The 15,411-nt window shown below is 41.7% G+C and overlaps 2 protein-coding genes across 2 annotated transcripts in view; both read left to right on the top strand.

Moving 5' to 3' along the window:
* The first annotated feature begins 7,482 nt into the window (after positions 1-7,482).
* Positions 7,483-11,426, top strand: LOC120950177 (uncharacterized protein K02A2.6-like). The gene is made up of 2 exons (XM_049605248.1): positions 7,483-10,726; positions 10,791-11,426. Exon 1 carries the CDS (start codon positions 8,599-8,601, stop codon positions 9,766-9,768), a length of 1,170 nt encoding a protein of 389 aa, XP_049461205.1. The 5' UTR covers positions 7,483-8,598; the 3' UTR covers positions 9,769-10,726; positions 10,791-11,426.
* Positions 11,427-12,460: 1,034 nt separating this feature from the next.
* The window catches only part of LOC125906447 (uncharacterized), an 82,977-nt gene continuing 80,026 nt past the window's right edge, over positions 12,461-15,411 (top strand). The window contains exon 1 of the mRNA XM_049605253.1: positions 12,461-15,325. The gene's annotated coding sequence lies outside the window, so the exon portion shown is untranslated. The remainder of the gene's footprint in view (positions 15,326-15,411) is intronic.

The following is a 15,411-nucleotide window of genomic DNA, read 5'->3' as shown; positions in this document are numbered from 1 at the left end:
GTTTTCAGTCAAATTATAGCTAATTTTCAAATAATTTTGCATGAACTGGTAGGTTTTAGCCGCTAAATTAGTTATTTGATATGATTTCAACTGAATATTACAATTGTACACATTTTGAAATGGTTTTTAATATTCGACCAAAAGGGAATTTATTTTGAATTTGATATTCGATGTGTCAAATTAGTACAATTTGCTCAAAGAACTTTCAAATTTAGACAAAAAGCGTACAGCTAAATCGCGTATATCGAGTATGGCGTATATCGGGGAATACCTGTATAGCCACCAGAGGAAGGCGCTGCTTCGCGTTCATATGAAAAAGTGGTAGTGTAAAATCAAGTTTGTAAGAAGAAGGACGCGTCGATGCGTGCTCGTTTTTTCTCTCGTGAAACCAATACGGAAAAAAAACTATTTGGTAAGTACAGCTTATAAAGGATTATATCAATCTGTATCAAATTGAATGGTATTAATAATTGGTGATATCAAATCAATTTCGTTTTCTATAGCAAATCGTAACACACGCACAAACGGAAGTGAGCACGGACCACGATAGAAATAATCGATTGGTTGGTAAGTATTATGCTTCGCGTTAAATGGAACAGCGGTTTTCAAAATAGATAATATTTCCCTCTTTCACCAGCAGTGCCAAAAACAAAAGGACAGGAGAGGTAGGAACGACCATTCAACGCATTAGCGCCGGACGAAGGAGAAGCGGCAGGAAGGCAGGAACGATCCTTCAACGTGCTAGCGCCTGGTAGAGGAGAGGCGGCAGGAAGGTAGGGACGATTATCCAGCACGCTAGCGCAGCATCTGGGAACAGCGAGGGGGAGGCAAGCAGGAAGAATTTTTAACGCGTGCACACCATTCGACGAAGACAACGCTGGATGAAAGGAAGAACGAGGAGAGAAGGCAGGCAAGACGGGTACGTGTGTATCCCGCAACGGGTTTTCGGCAGTTTGAAATGTGAGTACAGCAATTATCCGCAGTACGCGATACTGGATATACGCGAATTCGCATTACGCGATTCCTCTAAATTTGACAGCTCCATGTGTTTTTTGCAAATATTTTAATTTTTTGAAATATTTTATGCTCTTTTTGAATTTCCTTAATGTTCTTAATGCATTTTGCATTAAATTTTTGCAAAAGATACCTATATTATAACAAAAATCTTTAATGTGTAGGCGAATGTGGATCATAAACGTCAACCTCATACATCAACTGTCAACCGAATAATGTCCAAACCTTGTACAAATGTAAAATCTTGGCAACCCGGCCGAGCTGTCAGAAAAAGAGAATAAAAAGGGGAATTCACGTTGTGTACGCAGTTGGAAAAGCACGTGTAATTCTGTGTCTTATGTCACCGGCTGTGAGTGCTTTCGCTCACTATTCTCCCCTCTCACCCTTTCTTTCCTCCTTTCTGATCCACAATTGCCCGTTGCTTCGAGCCGTTACGAACTGGATATCTGGATCCTATAACAATATACAGTTTATAAACTCGAAAAGAAAAAAAAACACCAGCTATCATCACACTTTACACAACTTACCTGCTATTTTAAACCAATTTAACGCCTTTACGCTTGCGCACACTGACACAATAAGTCAATTAAATAAATATTGGTTAACTGCACTTATATGTTCGGTAAGCACAAGCAAATTAAACTGTACTTTATTGAAATAATATTAGTTAAACAGCATAAATCACTCCAGAATTTCACCGAACCAAACCAAGCCAATTTTTGTCAACACTGATATCTGCCAAACGAGGGAGGCGAACCGCAGATGAAGAAAACAACTTTTATCACTATGGGACAGCTTCAATACTTGTCTAAATTTTTATAATAGTTTTGTGTACAACTTTCAATTGCCAGGAAAAAAAGATTTAAAATACAACACACATTTATTGAATAATTATTACTCTTAAACTAATTGTAAATTATTGTGTGTTGTATTAAATATCATTAAATTATGCTTATCTGTTTTATTTCTGTTTTGCCAAATAGAACTATCATTCGCCCATAGTTTCTTTCGCTCTCTCATCAGATTGAAAATTTTACCTACACCGCAAATGTGGAAGCATTGCGGCATGAAGTAGGTTGGTAAGGCATGGCGGAGTGAGAGCGAGGATCTCACACACAGATGTAACAATAACCCATCATTGCAATGACGGGAGCAATCGGTCATGGGGGGTTGGTGGAGTGCAAGTGTGTCTCTCAAGCTCAGAGCCGATTTTTGCTTAACACCTCAACGATGGGAGCGCTCAGGGGTGGAGACGTATGGAAGTGTGCGAGTGTGTCGCATGATTGCTCGCAAGTGTAGAACGGGGGTAGCGAGAGACAGAGTGTACAGGCGATTTCTCCCAAGAGGGTTTTATTTCAAGCATCGTGAGTGTCCCAGCGTGAGCGCTGAGCACACCTCCCCTCATTCTCAATGCCGCGTTTTTGGTTAATCCTCGCTCCCACCCTTTCTTTCCTTCTCATCAACGGACCTACCATTCTCGCGAGCGTAGGCCGACCAAAAAATTCCAGGAAATTCCTACAGTAAGTGTGCAGTTTTTTATTCACAGTACTGTTTGGCAAAATATCAATTCTTGATGGTGCGCGCTAGGCGAACAAAACGTTAGCTGCTGCACCACCGATGGTGCGTGCTGTTGGAAGGAAAACACTTGCTGTTTGATGCGTTTGCTTGAGGAATGAAAGATAAATCGAGCATTAAAATGGTGAACAAAACTAGTACTATTTAAAACTTACCGATCACGCAGATATTTTAAATTAAACGGCGACTCTGTATGCCCTATCCATCTGCTTTGATCTGTTATCAGGAGCTTTGGTAATGAAATAGCTAGGTGTGATGGAAAATAATAGAAGAATAAACAAACATTGAAAGCAGTACGATTGTTTGAACACAAACATCATTTGGAAGATTCTTCTTTTATGCATACACTTACCCGTAGATCATGTAACAAAACATACTACATTTACGTCTGCGTTGACATCTTTCACGATTAACTTAACCACTTTTCTATTATGATTTCATAATTTTCGCTGCCTCTTCCGGCACCGATCCTTCCCAAATGAAATTTGCATTCGTTCTGGCAATGAGTTTCGAACGATCAAAACACAGCGCGAGAGTGAACAACACAAAGTAAATGGCACTATGTACAAGTGTTGATCATATGGTAAAAATAAAGTATAATGGAATTTATTTTGCTTCAAATGAATTTATTTTATTCTGATTAAAAATTCAAATATTGTTATCAGTCTAGTTGTGAACGTTTAAAATTTTGATGAAGTGAATACATCATTACCAGATAAATGAAACGACAATCGACGCATTTTGACCATACCGAATTATGATCGTCTTTACACATAGTGTCATCTCTGGTGCTTCAGGATCTCACGCTCAGAGCAAAAATTCTCGCAAACTTCGCAACGGTGGGAGCGTTCAGCTGTGAAGGGCTGGAGGAGTGCGAGTGTGTGTCTCATGCACACAGCGAAATTTTGGTCAACACCTCGATGGTGGAAGCGTTTTTCCATGGGATGGGGTAGTGGAGTGCGAGTGTGTCGCATGATTCCTTTAAAACTAAGGCCAGGGGTAGCGAGAGGCATCAAAATGAGTTACTCTTTGCCAAGCGGGATACTCACACAATTCACACTGCCGAAAACCGGTGCGGGATACACCCCTCCCGACAATGGCACTCAAATTCGCTCATTTTCTCATGCCCTCTCTGTCACATTCGTAGCTCGATCTCCCTCTTCTGGGGCATAGCGTTCTGAGCATGCGGTTTTTGCAACGGCCATTTCGTACCGCTTCGATCTCATCACCTTCTCTCCCCTCCCACTTTCCATTTTGATCCCCGCTTTGGGGCTTGCAAATTTTTGACATGTCAAATCAGAGTGACGCCAAAATGTAAAAAGCAAGTTGTAGGGATTATAAGGTATGGGAGGAAGAGAGTGAGAGAGAAAAGAAAAAAAAAGGAGATAGATGGATAGTTGTATCAACAGCGAGAGAAGGACAAGGAATGGAATTGAAGAAAATAAATCGTCAGTTGAGTTAGAACTGTCAGCTGGAACACATATACTGTGAGTGCGTGGCGTATTAATGAGATCCGAAAAGCGTATTTCCTCCTCCGGTCACTACAATGGCGCAGTTAGGAGGGATACGAATCAGTATTGCGGAAGACATACGCATTGGTAAAATGAGTGAATCAATCTGTGCGTCGTGGGTGAGTAGCTCTGGCATTTTGGATTGGATACTATGTATTGATATAGATTAAAAAGAGCAGACTCACGCACATTTCTTCATGGGAACGATGTAAGTATTAATAACTAGTACAGCACATTCCTACGGGGATCGATGCAAACATGAATACACACACCTATAAACAGGATGTGCATGCACGGACAGACGGATTCGCACACATTCCTTTAAGGGAATCGATGTCGATGAAAGTAATCGTTTCGCACATTCCTTTATGGGATCGATGCAAGAATAAAGAACTAGTGAAGCACATCCCTACGGGGATAGTTGCAAGAATGAATAACTAGTAAAGCACATTCCTACGGGGATCGATGCAAACAGGATACCTATAAGCAGGATGCGCATGCTCGGACAGACGGATTCACACACATTCCTTTAATGGAATCGATGTCGATGTATATAATCGTAACGCACATTCCTTTATGGGATCGATGCAGGAATAAATAACTAGTGAAGCACATTCCTACGGGGACCGATGCAACCAGGAATATACACACGTATAAGCGTATAAGCCTTGTAACATACATTTGTGAGGTGATTATTTCATAGTAGTGGTGTTATTTAACCCAATACCCAAGGTGTGTTTATTTAGAAGGTGAATTATTAGCGCGTTTGCCGGGCGCCATCATTGAGTATTGTTATGTCTGTTGGCTGGACAGCCCACTGTGCGGTGTGAACCCCTTTGGCTAGCAGTGCGTCCACCTGTTTTTCTATACGCACCTCGGGGAATAACAAGTGACAGCTGCCGTATGCCGGGGGCACATGGAATCAAGAGAATTGCACAAGAGACGCGTGAGAACGGGTAGTGCAACAATAAAGTACAGGAAAACTTAACAATGTCAAATCGCATACAATTTTCTATACCCTTTTCCAGTCCTTTCCGATTTTAATACCGCAGCCCCTAATATTGTTATGTCAAGTCGTGAAATGTCAATTTGCTCTGAAGCACTTCACCTCTTAATATCCATACACCTTGCACAACATCTATCAATTTCGTCCATTTTGGATAGAGAATAGTCGTGTTCAGATCGTTGACAAGGCCAGTAAACTTTAAATCATCGCAAATTATCAAATTGATGCAAAATGAAGCGCGGTTTCGCTAAAACGTATAACAAGAAGAATTCAGTGTGGTTGGTCGAAGATAATTCCAATCAAGGCGATGCATCTAGCTCATCAGATTGTGCCAAGACTAGAGAATCAGTGGCGTTCATCGCAGGACCCTCTACTTCTTCTTCTCTATCGTTTGCTACGCTCCAGATTGGCGAATGTAAGCCAATGGAAGGAGAAGAAGAGATCGACAAAATCACCTTCGATAGATGGCTCGATATTTTGGAATCATCAATGGCGTTGGCCGGCATCAACGATGAATCAGTAAAAGCCAACATTTTTAAGATGAAAGCCGGTTCTAAGTTGCTAGATATGCTTGACGGTACATTAAGCAAGAACGGCCCTAACGTGGTTTCTCATCCATACTCGAACGCGATTCATCGGCTTCGAGAATACTTTGGTTCGCGAGACTATGTTTTGTTCCAACGTCAAAAACTTCGATCCATGCCACAGGGTACGGATGATCCGGATCTTAAGTACGTGCGACGTGTAGCGGCAGTGGCTAAACTTTGTGGGTACGTGAACGATCAACTCGTGGAAACAGTGGCTGATGTAATTCAACACAATGCCAATAATCGGAAAGTGCGAGACGTTGCTAGAAAAGCTGCTCGTAAGGGAAGCTCCCTTCAAGAACTTGTAGATTGGGTACGGAGTACGGAGATAGAAAAGCAGGCTGAAGAGATTTTTAGTAAGAATCATCCCAAGGAAGACATGGCGAGTGTAATGGCAGTGTCCTATGCAGACCCTCGATTCCTACGCAGGTCAACATCTGACTTTCGAGGACGGGGTCATTTTCCGCGGAATCGAGGAGGATTTCATCGTGCGAATGGGCCTAGTTTTTATACGACAAAACCTTGTTGGCGTTGCACAAGTACGGGTCATCGCCCAGATAATTGCTTCGCTATAGAAAAATTCTGTCATCGATGTCAAACAAAGGGCCACATTCAAAGAGCGTGTACATCTCATGGTACGAAGCGTGAAAACATTGAAGAAGGAGAAAAGGCACCCTTACCAAAAACACGAAAAATCTCAGCACTGACGGCTGAATTAGACGAGCAAGTTGTAAGTGCGGGATATGAGGGCTCTAATCCTTCCTGAAGGGGTCACATTATGTTGTTCACTATTTAGAATAAATTATGATTAGAAGTTCTTTCGTTGGAAAAGAAAATACAATTTGCCTTGTGTATTCATACTTATTTTTTAATTTTAGAATATTGCACAAAATTCACCAGGGAGCAACGCCATCAGAACAATAGGCGGGGGCACATTCGGGACAGTAAGTACTAGTGTTCAGCGGATCTGTTATCCACAGACTATTGCAGAATCGAAGGACAACGCATGTGCAGCGATTAATCCTGCTACAGCATTATTTAACGGTGCATCAGAAGGAAAAGTAAAAAAGGAATACGTGATGTGCTCATTGGACCGGCTTGGTATGGAAAGCACAGGTTCTGTTATAGGTTCTGTGGCCGGAGTTGCTGTTAATTTTTTAAAAGATTCGGGTGCTGAGGTGAACACTGTCGGGGACGGCGTTTTCAATCGGCTGATGAGTGATCCTTTATCGCACCCAATTTACGCCATAAAGGAAGGAACTGACAAACCATTGAAGGCATACGCAACTACCCAGCCGATAAAGGTCGTGGCTTCTTTCTTAGCCGAATTTACCATCACAGCAGACCGCCCTTGCTTGCTTAAAAAATTTTATGTGGTTCCGCACTGCGAAAGCACTGTTAGAGCGTAGCACAGCAACTAGGTATAGCGTATTACAGCTAGGTCTACAGGTTCCAATAATAGACTCAAAAGAAATGAAACATGTTGCAAGTCCACGAGAAATGTGTGCTGTAGAAGTGCAAACGCATTTTCCAAAGTTTAATGTGCCACCGGTATTGCTTTCCTATGACAAAAATTTGCCACCATCAAGGAAAGTGTTTACAAACATTCCTCCGGCATTTAAAGCAGAGGTTGAGATGAGGCTGCAGGACTTATTAGCATCCGATATAATAGAGAAGGTAACCAGTGGCATGGATAAATCGTTTTGCTCGTCACTATTAGTAGTGCCTAAGGGTAAACAGGATATTAGATTAGTTTGTAGATTTGAGAGGGCCAAACAAATGCGTCATAAGAACTCCTTTTAGGATGCCTACTTTGGAAGAAATACTTGCTAGACTTCGAGAGGCTCACTGGTTCTCAACCATCGATCTCACCAACGCTTTTTACCATATCGTTTTAGACGAGTCGTGCCGACACTTAACAATTTTTTTCTCTGGGAGCGATACATATCGATTCATACGTTTACCTTTCGGCCTGTGCAATGCTCCAGACATATTCCAGGAAACTCTGCAGACAGTTGTGTTAGGAAATTGTCCCGGTACGGTGAATTACCTTGACGACATCCTCGTATTTGGGAACACAAAAGAAGAGCATGATCGACATCTTGGTGATGTTTTATCTCGCTTGCGACAACATAATGTTATGTTAAACCCGGCTAAATGTGTTTTTGGTAAACAATCCGTAAAATTTTTAGGCTTCCTTCTTTCTCACAACGGTTGGCGTGTTGATGAAGATAAAAGGAAAGCTATTGCAGGATTCCGCAAGCCAGAAACTGTTCAAGAAGTGAAAAGTTTTTTGGGTCTTATAAATTTTATAGAGAAATTTACTCCCAGCAGAGCCGAAAAGACAGAAAAGTTGAGAGCACTAGCAAATTCAAATACATTTTATTGGACGAAGTATGAAGATTTTGAGTTCGACGAGATAAAAAGGATAGCCTTAAATTCAATCGCAAAACTAGGATACTTTGATCACAAAGATAGGACGGAGTTATTTGTGGATGCCTCCCCACTTGGATTAGGAGCGGTACTGGTTCAGTTCGATGAAGTTTAAAAGCCTCGAATAATAGCTTGTATCTCGAAGTCGTTAACGAAAGTAGAAAAGCGTTACCCTCACACACAGAAGGAGGCGTTAGCTATAGTATGGGCAGTCGAGCGATTTAGTTATTACCTTACGAATATCAGTTTTACCATTTGGACTGATTCGGAAGCAAACAAATTTATCTTTGGCAGCCAATATAGATCAGGGAAAAGATCGGTTACACGCGCAGAAACGTGGTCCCTTCGTCTCTTACCATTTAATTTCCAAATTAAATGTATTCCCGGAGATCAGAACATTGCGGATGTATTGTCTCGCCTGATAAATGAGTCTCAAGTAGATGAGCCGTTCGACGACGACAACGAAAGGCATATGTTATACGCTCTTGATACGTTGAATATGAGTATGTCATGGTCAGATATCGAGCTTGCATCAGAAGAAGACGAAGAGTTAGCAGAAGTACGGCTAGGTATAAAATCAGGCAAATGGCCACGGCATCTGAGTCGTTTCGAATGTTTGTCAAAGCAGCTGAGGACCCTTGATTCCCTAGTTTTCAAAGACGATCTAGTTGTTTTGCCTAAATCGTTAAGGGAAAAGGCATTGACTACAGCACATGAAGGTCATGTGGGCAGCAACGCCACCAAAAGAATTCTACGGGACCATTTCTGGTGGCCCAATATGTCTAAAGAGGCCCAGATTTACGTTAGTAACTGTATGACCTGTTTATCCATGTCAAAGAGAAATCCACCAGTCCCATTAATAAGTCGAAATCTTCCGGAAGGGCCGTGGGAGGTACTACAAATTGATTTTCTTTCAGTACAAGAGTGTAGCTCAGGTCATTTACTGGTTTGCGTAGATACGTACTCTCGTTTTTTGCACGTTATGGAGTTAAGGCTTATTGATGCAAGTTCAACCAATGCATCATTATGCAAGATTTTCAAGACATGGGGTTTACCACTAGCTATCCAAAGTGATAATGGGCCTCCTTTTCAAAGTAAAGAGTTTATAGAATTTTGGGAGCATAAGGGAGTAAAGGTTCGTAAGTCCATACCACTAAGCGCTCAGTCCAATGGAGCTGTTGAACGCCAAAACCAAGGTATTATTAAAGCAATAGCTGCGGCGAAAATAGAAAAGCGAAACTGGCGTGAAGCCCTCGAGGAGTATGTCCACCTACATAACACTCGCAAACATCATGCTAGATTGGGTGTTACTCCTTTCGAGCTGCTTGTGGGATGGCGTTACAGGGGCACTTTTCCTAGTTTATGGGATGCAAGAAGTAACCTGGATAGGGCTGACGTGCGGGAAGCTGATGCTCATGCTAAATTAGTTAGTAAAATATACGCGGATGATCGTCGAGGCGCTAAAATTAGTAGTATCAAAGTAGGCGACAAAGTGTTAGTTTACGTACCCCAGAAAACGAAGACAGATCCTCGTCGTTTTCTAAAGAAAGCTACACAGTTTTGGCTAGGGACGGCGCAAAGGTGGTTGTTCGTGGTGAGAGCGGTACTGAGTTTACAAGAAATGTGCGAGACGTTAAACTAATCCCAAGCAGTGCAGGAAATGAAGGCTTAATGGAAGATGAAAATGACCAAAATATGGAAGAGATGATAGATTCATCACAGGTTCCATGTACGAATGATAGGATAGAAATGCAGAGACCACAACGCCAGATACGAAAACCAGTATGGTTAAACGATATGGAATTATATTAGATTGTACTAGATTCTTGGAATAAGTAGACGAAATTGGATAAAAAAAACATATAAAAAACAGGTTTCGGTGTTTAAGGGATGGGATTTTTTTGTTGTATTTTTATAAAATAATTGTTTTTACGTATAATTACTAATTTGAAATTTCAATACCGGAGAGTAGAAGAGAGGTAGATTGTAGGGATTATAAGGTATGGGAGGAAGAGAGTGAGAGAGAAAAGAAAAAAAAAGGAGATAGATGGATAGTTGTATCAACAGCGAGAGAAGGACAAGGAATGGAATTGAAGAAAATAAATCGTCAGTTGAGTTAGAACTGTCAGCTGGAACACATATACTGTGAGTGCGTGGCGTATTAATGAGATCCGAAAAGCGTATTTCCTCCTCCGGTCACTACACAAGTGTTTGCGTTGGCGGTGATTTTGTAAGTATTTTATGCAAATTTTATGATATTTATTATTAAAAACGTTTTGTTTTGTAGAATAAACATAAAATCAACCACGGAAGCATGATTTAGTTGTGGTGGAAGCGAAAAAACAATGCTTGGAGCATGGAATAAAGCCGAATGAAATTTCTAACCTTCACGCACGACGCCACCGCTAGGTAAGGTATGTTTATGTGTAATTACGATCATTGTTCCATTTTAGGGTGTGATTTGTGCAATATAACCGTTCCTGGCGGGGATAGTCAATAGTCGATACCCTTTGCAGCTGTGAAGGAGTGCAGAAGAAGGGGCTCGTTACCACCCTTCCCACACCCGGACGCTTTTTCCACGGATGAAGAATATGTTCCTGGTGGGTTGAACTTGTTGTGTTTTATTTGAATGGTTTGTAATGTATGTGACCTTTCTCCCGGTAGGCTGTATGCGCCAAATCTAACGGTGATCCGTATCGTGAACGAATCGGCATAATCGGTGCCGGTCCCCGGCGGTTTGTGAAAGTGGTGGTACACAACGGTATAGAGTACGATAGATAACATGCAACTGATCTGCGAAGTGCGCCCCACCTGATGCTGGCGTTCGGCAAGACACAGAAGGAGATGGCACAGGAGTTCAACGTCTTGAACAAGGATGTGCTAGATTTGTTCCAGATCGAGGACCGCGACGATGAGGGATAGTTGCTGGAGCTAATTAGTGACATAGCCAGAAGTGTACAGGCAAGTTGTCGGCGATTGCCGCCCTGCGCCATGCCGTTGTGGTGATGCGAATTGATGGAGCGGTCTTTTCCCGCTGCTTATCTGCTCTAAAGGATGGGTGTGCTTGGGCCAACAATCAATTAGCCGGACCCAACACGAAATGTACCGCGCAAGGCTTCATATTGCTGCGCCAAGCGGCCAACGACTTAAAGTAGGACGTGAACTACGGTGGCATTGCGCTGATGGCATAGCGGTTACATAATGTTTAGCAGTATCATCAGCAACGTGTTCCTCGGCAACATTCGGCATGCGTTTGTGCACAATCCGCATCTTTCTATCCATCTTATGATGCGTTTTCCTCTGAAGTTGTGAAACGGTTGCCAAATGTACTGGAATATTTTATAGTACTGGAGTATTTGGCCGTAAACGTACTAGTAAATTGAATTATTAAAAAAAGACATCAAAACAGTACACTGTTGCCTCGAGTCGAGTACAAGCACCGATTTGAAAAAAAAATGCGCCTTAAGAGCTTTATTGTCATATGGAGCAGGACGACCACGACGAACGGCTTTGCTTGCTTGCACTTAAACATACACACCTTTGGGTAAGTACACTTTGGGGACCTTTATTCCAAGCACACAAGTGTTTATGTAAATATATTTAATATACTTTCAGGTTGTATGAGTCCTGTATAGCCTGATTTGTGTAAAAGTAGATGGTCGAGCTAGCTGTGGCCACACGTCCTCACTAGCGATTCTTAGATTAAAAGCGGTTGATGAAGTTCTTATACACCTCGAAATTGATTAACGCATGATACAAAAGTAAGCAAGTAAGTATACGACAAATGTACAAGTGACCATTTATGTTCTATATTAGTTATTCATAAATTATGTGATTTATGGTAATACCTTGACATCAATCCAATTACGACAGGTCCTTGGCTTACAGAGCATTAATGTGTGCCATTGGATGTCCTTGGTTGGGATCTTCGTAGGCTAGAAACTCGCTTTTGTTGACGATATAGGGCGGTATTGATTCCGAGCCAATCCAACGTAATATATGCCTATGGTAAGACTACGCTTACATTAATACATTTAATTAATACACAAAAAGGCATATCATAGTTTAAACAGTATGGTTCTTTTGTTAACATGCCCAGCCTGATCGTTTCTTTTACGATATAGCTTGCAGTGGCACTTGCCTTTCTTGAAAATCTTGCATTAAGCCTAGGTAGCGAGGCGATTGAGTACGGAGACATTAGACAAACCGTCAAATTAAAATGTAACATATGAGTGAAACTAAAATATGTATCTGAGTCAGTAATTATCATTTCTTTCGGGTTCTTTCTCTACAACACTTCATAAGCGATTTGTTTTAGAATTCATTCGTTTGTTTATTATTTCCATTCTTATAAGTTCACAGCCACAATGCCATATAGTCTTGTAGCATATAAAAAAAACTGATTTAAAATATCTAATTTCGTTATTTCTTAGGACCTCCTTTGCTCTTTCGTGTGAATGAGCCACGAGAAACGCTTTTTATTACGCCTGATACATTGGCACTGTTTTTTGCATTTTGTAGTTTTTTTTGAAAAAAATTTTCAAGTAACGCAAAATCAACTTTTCGGCTTCCTACATTTCCAACATCTGCAAATAAACGCAATAAATTTACATGTTTTCGGAAGGCTACTTTTGGTCCATTACCTCCTCTTCCGCTCCTGCTACATTCAACCAAAAATAATCGATTGAAAATAAGATATAAGGCCTCGTGAAGTCGCGCTTTTGTTTCTGTTGCCTTCATTTTGGCCCGCAATTTACGCTTCACCTCCTCAAACTGATCCTCTGAACCTAGATTCTGCTCAAAATCACCTAACTCCTTTTTCGATGCAATCAACGCAATAATTCCCTCACTTTCTTGCGTATGTGGTGTAATTTCGGGCGTTTCTTGCGGAACAGGATTTTGCTCGTGTTGACTCTGCCACTTAATAATCTCCTCGTTTTGCATTTTAACGTCAACAACGATTTGGCTCAGGGTATAAATCTGTTTGCTGTTTTGCAGGGCAATCTCTGCGCATTTGCATTGATTTCCTGCAGCCCCGCAACTGCAGACAGAAGAAGCTTCGGTGGGCTGACGATTCATTTTTCATCTGCAATTATGAATGTTCATGTTACTTTTATTGTTTGTGTATAGTTTTGATAATAAATAGGTTTGCTTTACTTACAGGTTGTTGCAGAGCGGGTTTTAACGCAGCGATGTTGTTGATATATCGGCCGATTTATTCAACAGAAGGAGGAACAACGATATGACGCCAACGCACAATAGCTTTTCAATAAAATGTACACACACGAATTTCTTTGAATTTTTCATTTTGGCAGCATCCATATGGGAGGTTTATAATGCCGGGATTTGGGGATTGAAGCAGACCGAAACGTACCGCAGAGCCGCTGTAAAGCAATGCGCGTGACGTCACGGATCGTTGCTCATTTCGCCTTGTTCTCTGAGTGACAGCCATACCATCAAGGCCAGATCAAGGCGAGAACAAGGCGAACGGTTTCCATACAGATCCCTACAAACAACGAGCGGGATATTTTATCATGGTGTGTGTAAAAACCTAGAGTTAAGCGGAGAATCGGTGTGAAATACACGGAGGCGAGAGCGCGTTTTGGTTTCGACACAGTTTTGGCACTATCACAGTTACACATGTGGAAATGTGTGCGTTCACTTTCAGCCTGCGCGCTCAGTTTGATCTGCTCGCAGCGCTGTGCTGATGTTGATGTCTCGCTTGTACAGCTGCACCGAAAGTTCCTCTGTGTGCTCTCGTTCTTGCTACCACATGAAATGGTCAGTACAGCGCAAGGATCGGCAGCGAGCGGCCGCACGTGCGTCAGCCTAAGTCCTGGACGATTGGTGTTATGATTTTGTAAAGTGTTCAAGTGTTCAAGTGTTGTGCGAATTCAAATGAAGCTGCGCGAATGATTCGTAATGCATGTTATGTACATCGCGCAGCTTCATTTCGTACCTTTTTACAGTAATCAACGTGTACAAAAGGATCTACGCAGATATTCGGCCATTTCAACGTTTGCATTGATGGAGAGATCAATTTTATTTCAGTCAAATATTGTGTATCAACATACGTAAATGTGTGAAATCGTGTAAAGTTAAAATGTAAATGTTTCAATAAAGTGATGAAAAAAAATCTACGCGTGTTTGTGTTTTTGTTTAGCTTTAGATAACAAAAAAATACGCAGCGAGTGTGAGCGATCGCTGAACAAAAGAAACGCACACAGCGCAACACGAAAGAAACAAACACATGCACACGAAAGGATGCTCGCGCATGGGCGCGAGCATTGAGAGAGCGCACCGTGTATTTTGTATGGGAGCGGGAGAGAACCGTGCTACCCGTTCCCGCCCCCTTTTTTAAGCCTAGGAAATCTTCCATCGGCTTAACTCTAGGTTTTTACGCACACCATGATAAAAATTAGCCGCTCTTTGTCCGTAGGGATTCTCTCTGAGATTGTTGAAAGGGACACGTACCCGTCTTGCCTGCCTTCTCTCCTCGTTCTTCCTTTCATCCAGCGTTGTCTTCGTCGAATGGTGTCCACACGTTAAAAATTCTTCCTGCTTGCCTCCCTCTCGCTGCTCCAACATGCTGCGCTAGCGCGCTGGATGATCGTCCCTACCTTCCTGCTGCTTCTCCTCTCCCAGGCGGTAACACGTTGGAGGATCGTGCCTGCCTTCTTTCCTCTCCTGTTCTGTTGTTTTCGGAACTGCTAGGGATAGAGGGAAATATTAAATGTTTTGCCAACGGCTGTTCCATTTAACCCGAAGCGCAATACTTACCAACCAATTGAATACAGGGTTTCCCAATTGAGTATAGACTAGCCGCATACTTTTTTTGAATATTCGCAATAGATTCTTGACTAGCATCCTCTATTTTTGATTACGAGCAGTGGATTATTGACTAAGAGCAATTGATTTCAGCAGACCGGTTGCTGGCGCGGAGTGTCCAGATTGTTTTTAGAGGTTATGAAATCTAAAGCCAATTCGGTAATTTTCATTAAAAACAACTTTTTATTCACTCATAAATTTTATCAAATTCCAATTTTATGGTTGAAAGGTCAATACTTAGAAAAATATTTGATTTTTGGTTAGAAAAACTGAGTTTTAGTGTGTTCAATTGTAAACCGATATTCGATCGAAAATCGATAGAACTACATCTGGTCACTCTGAAAAACTTGCTTAATCTAGCTTTTGGTTAGGTTCCCTACGGACAACGAGCGGGTAATTTTTATCAAGGTGTGCGTAAAAACCTAGAGTTAAGCCGACCCTACGGACAAAGAGCGGC

This window comes from Anopheles coluzzii, chromosome 2 (assembly GCF_943734685.1).
Source record: "Anopheles coluzzii chromosome 2, AcolN3, whole genome shotgun sequence".
Classification (NCBI taxonomy): Eukaryota; Metazoa; Arthropoda; class Insecta; order Diptera; family Culicidae; genus Anopheles; species Anopheles coluzzii.
This window is presented reverse-complemented; position numbering and strand designations above follow the sequence as displayed.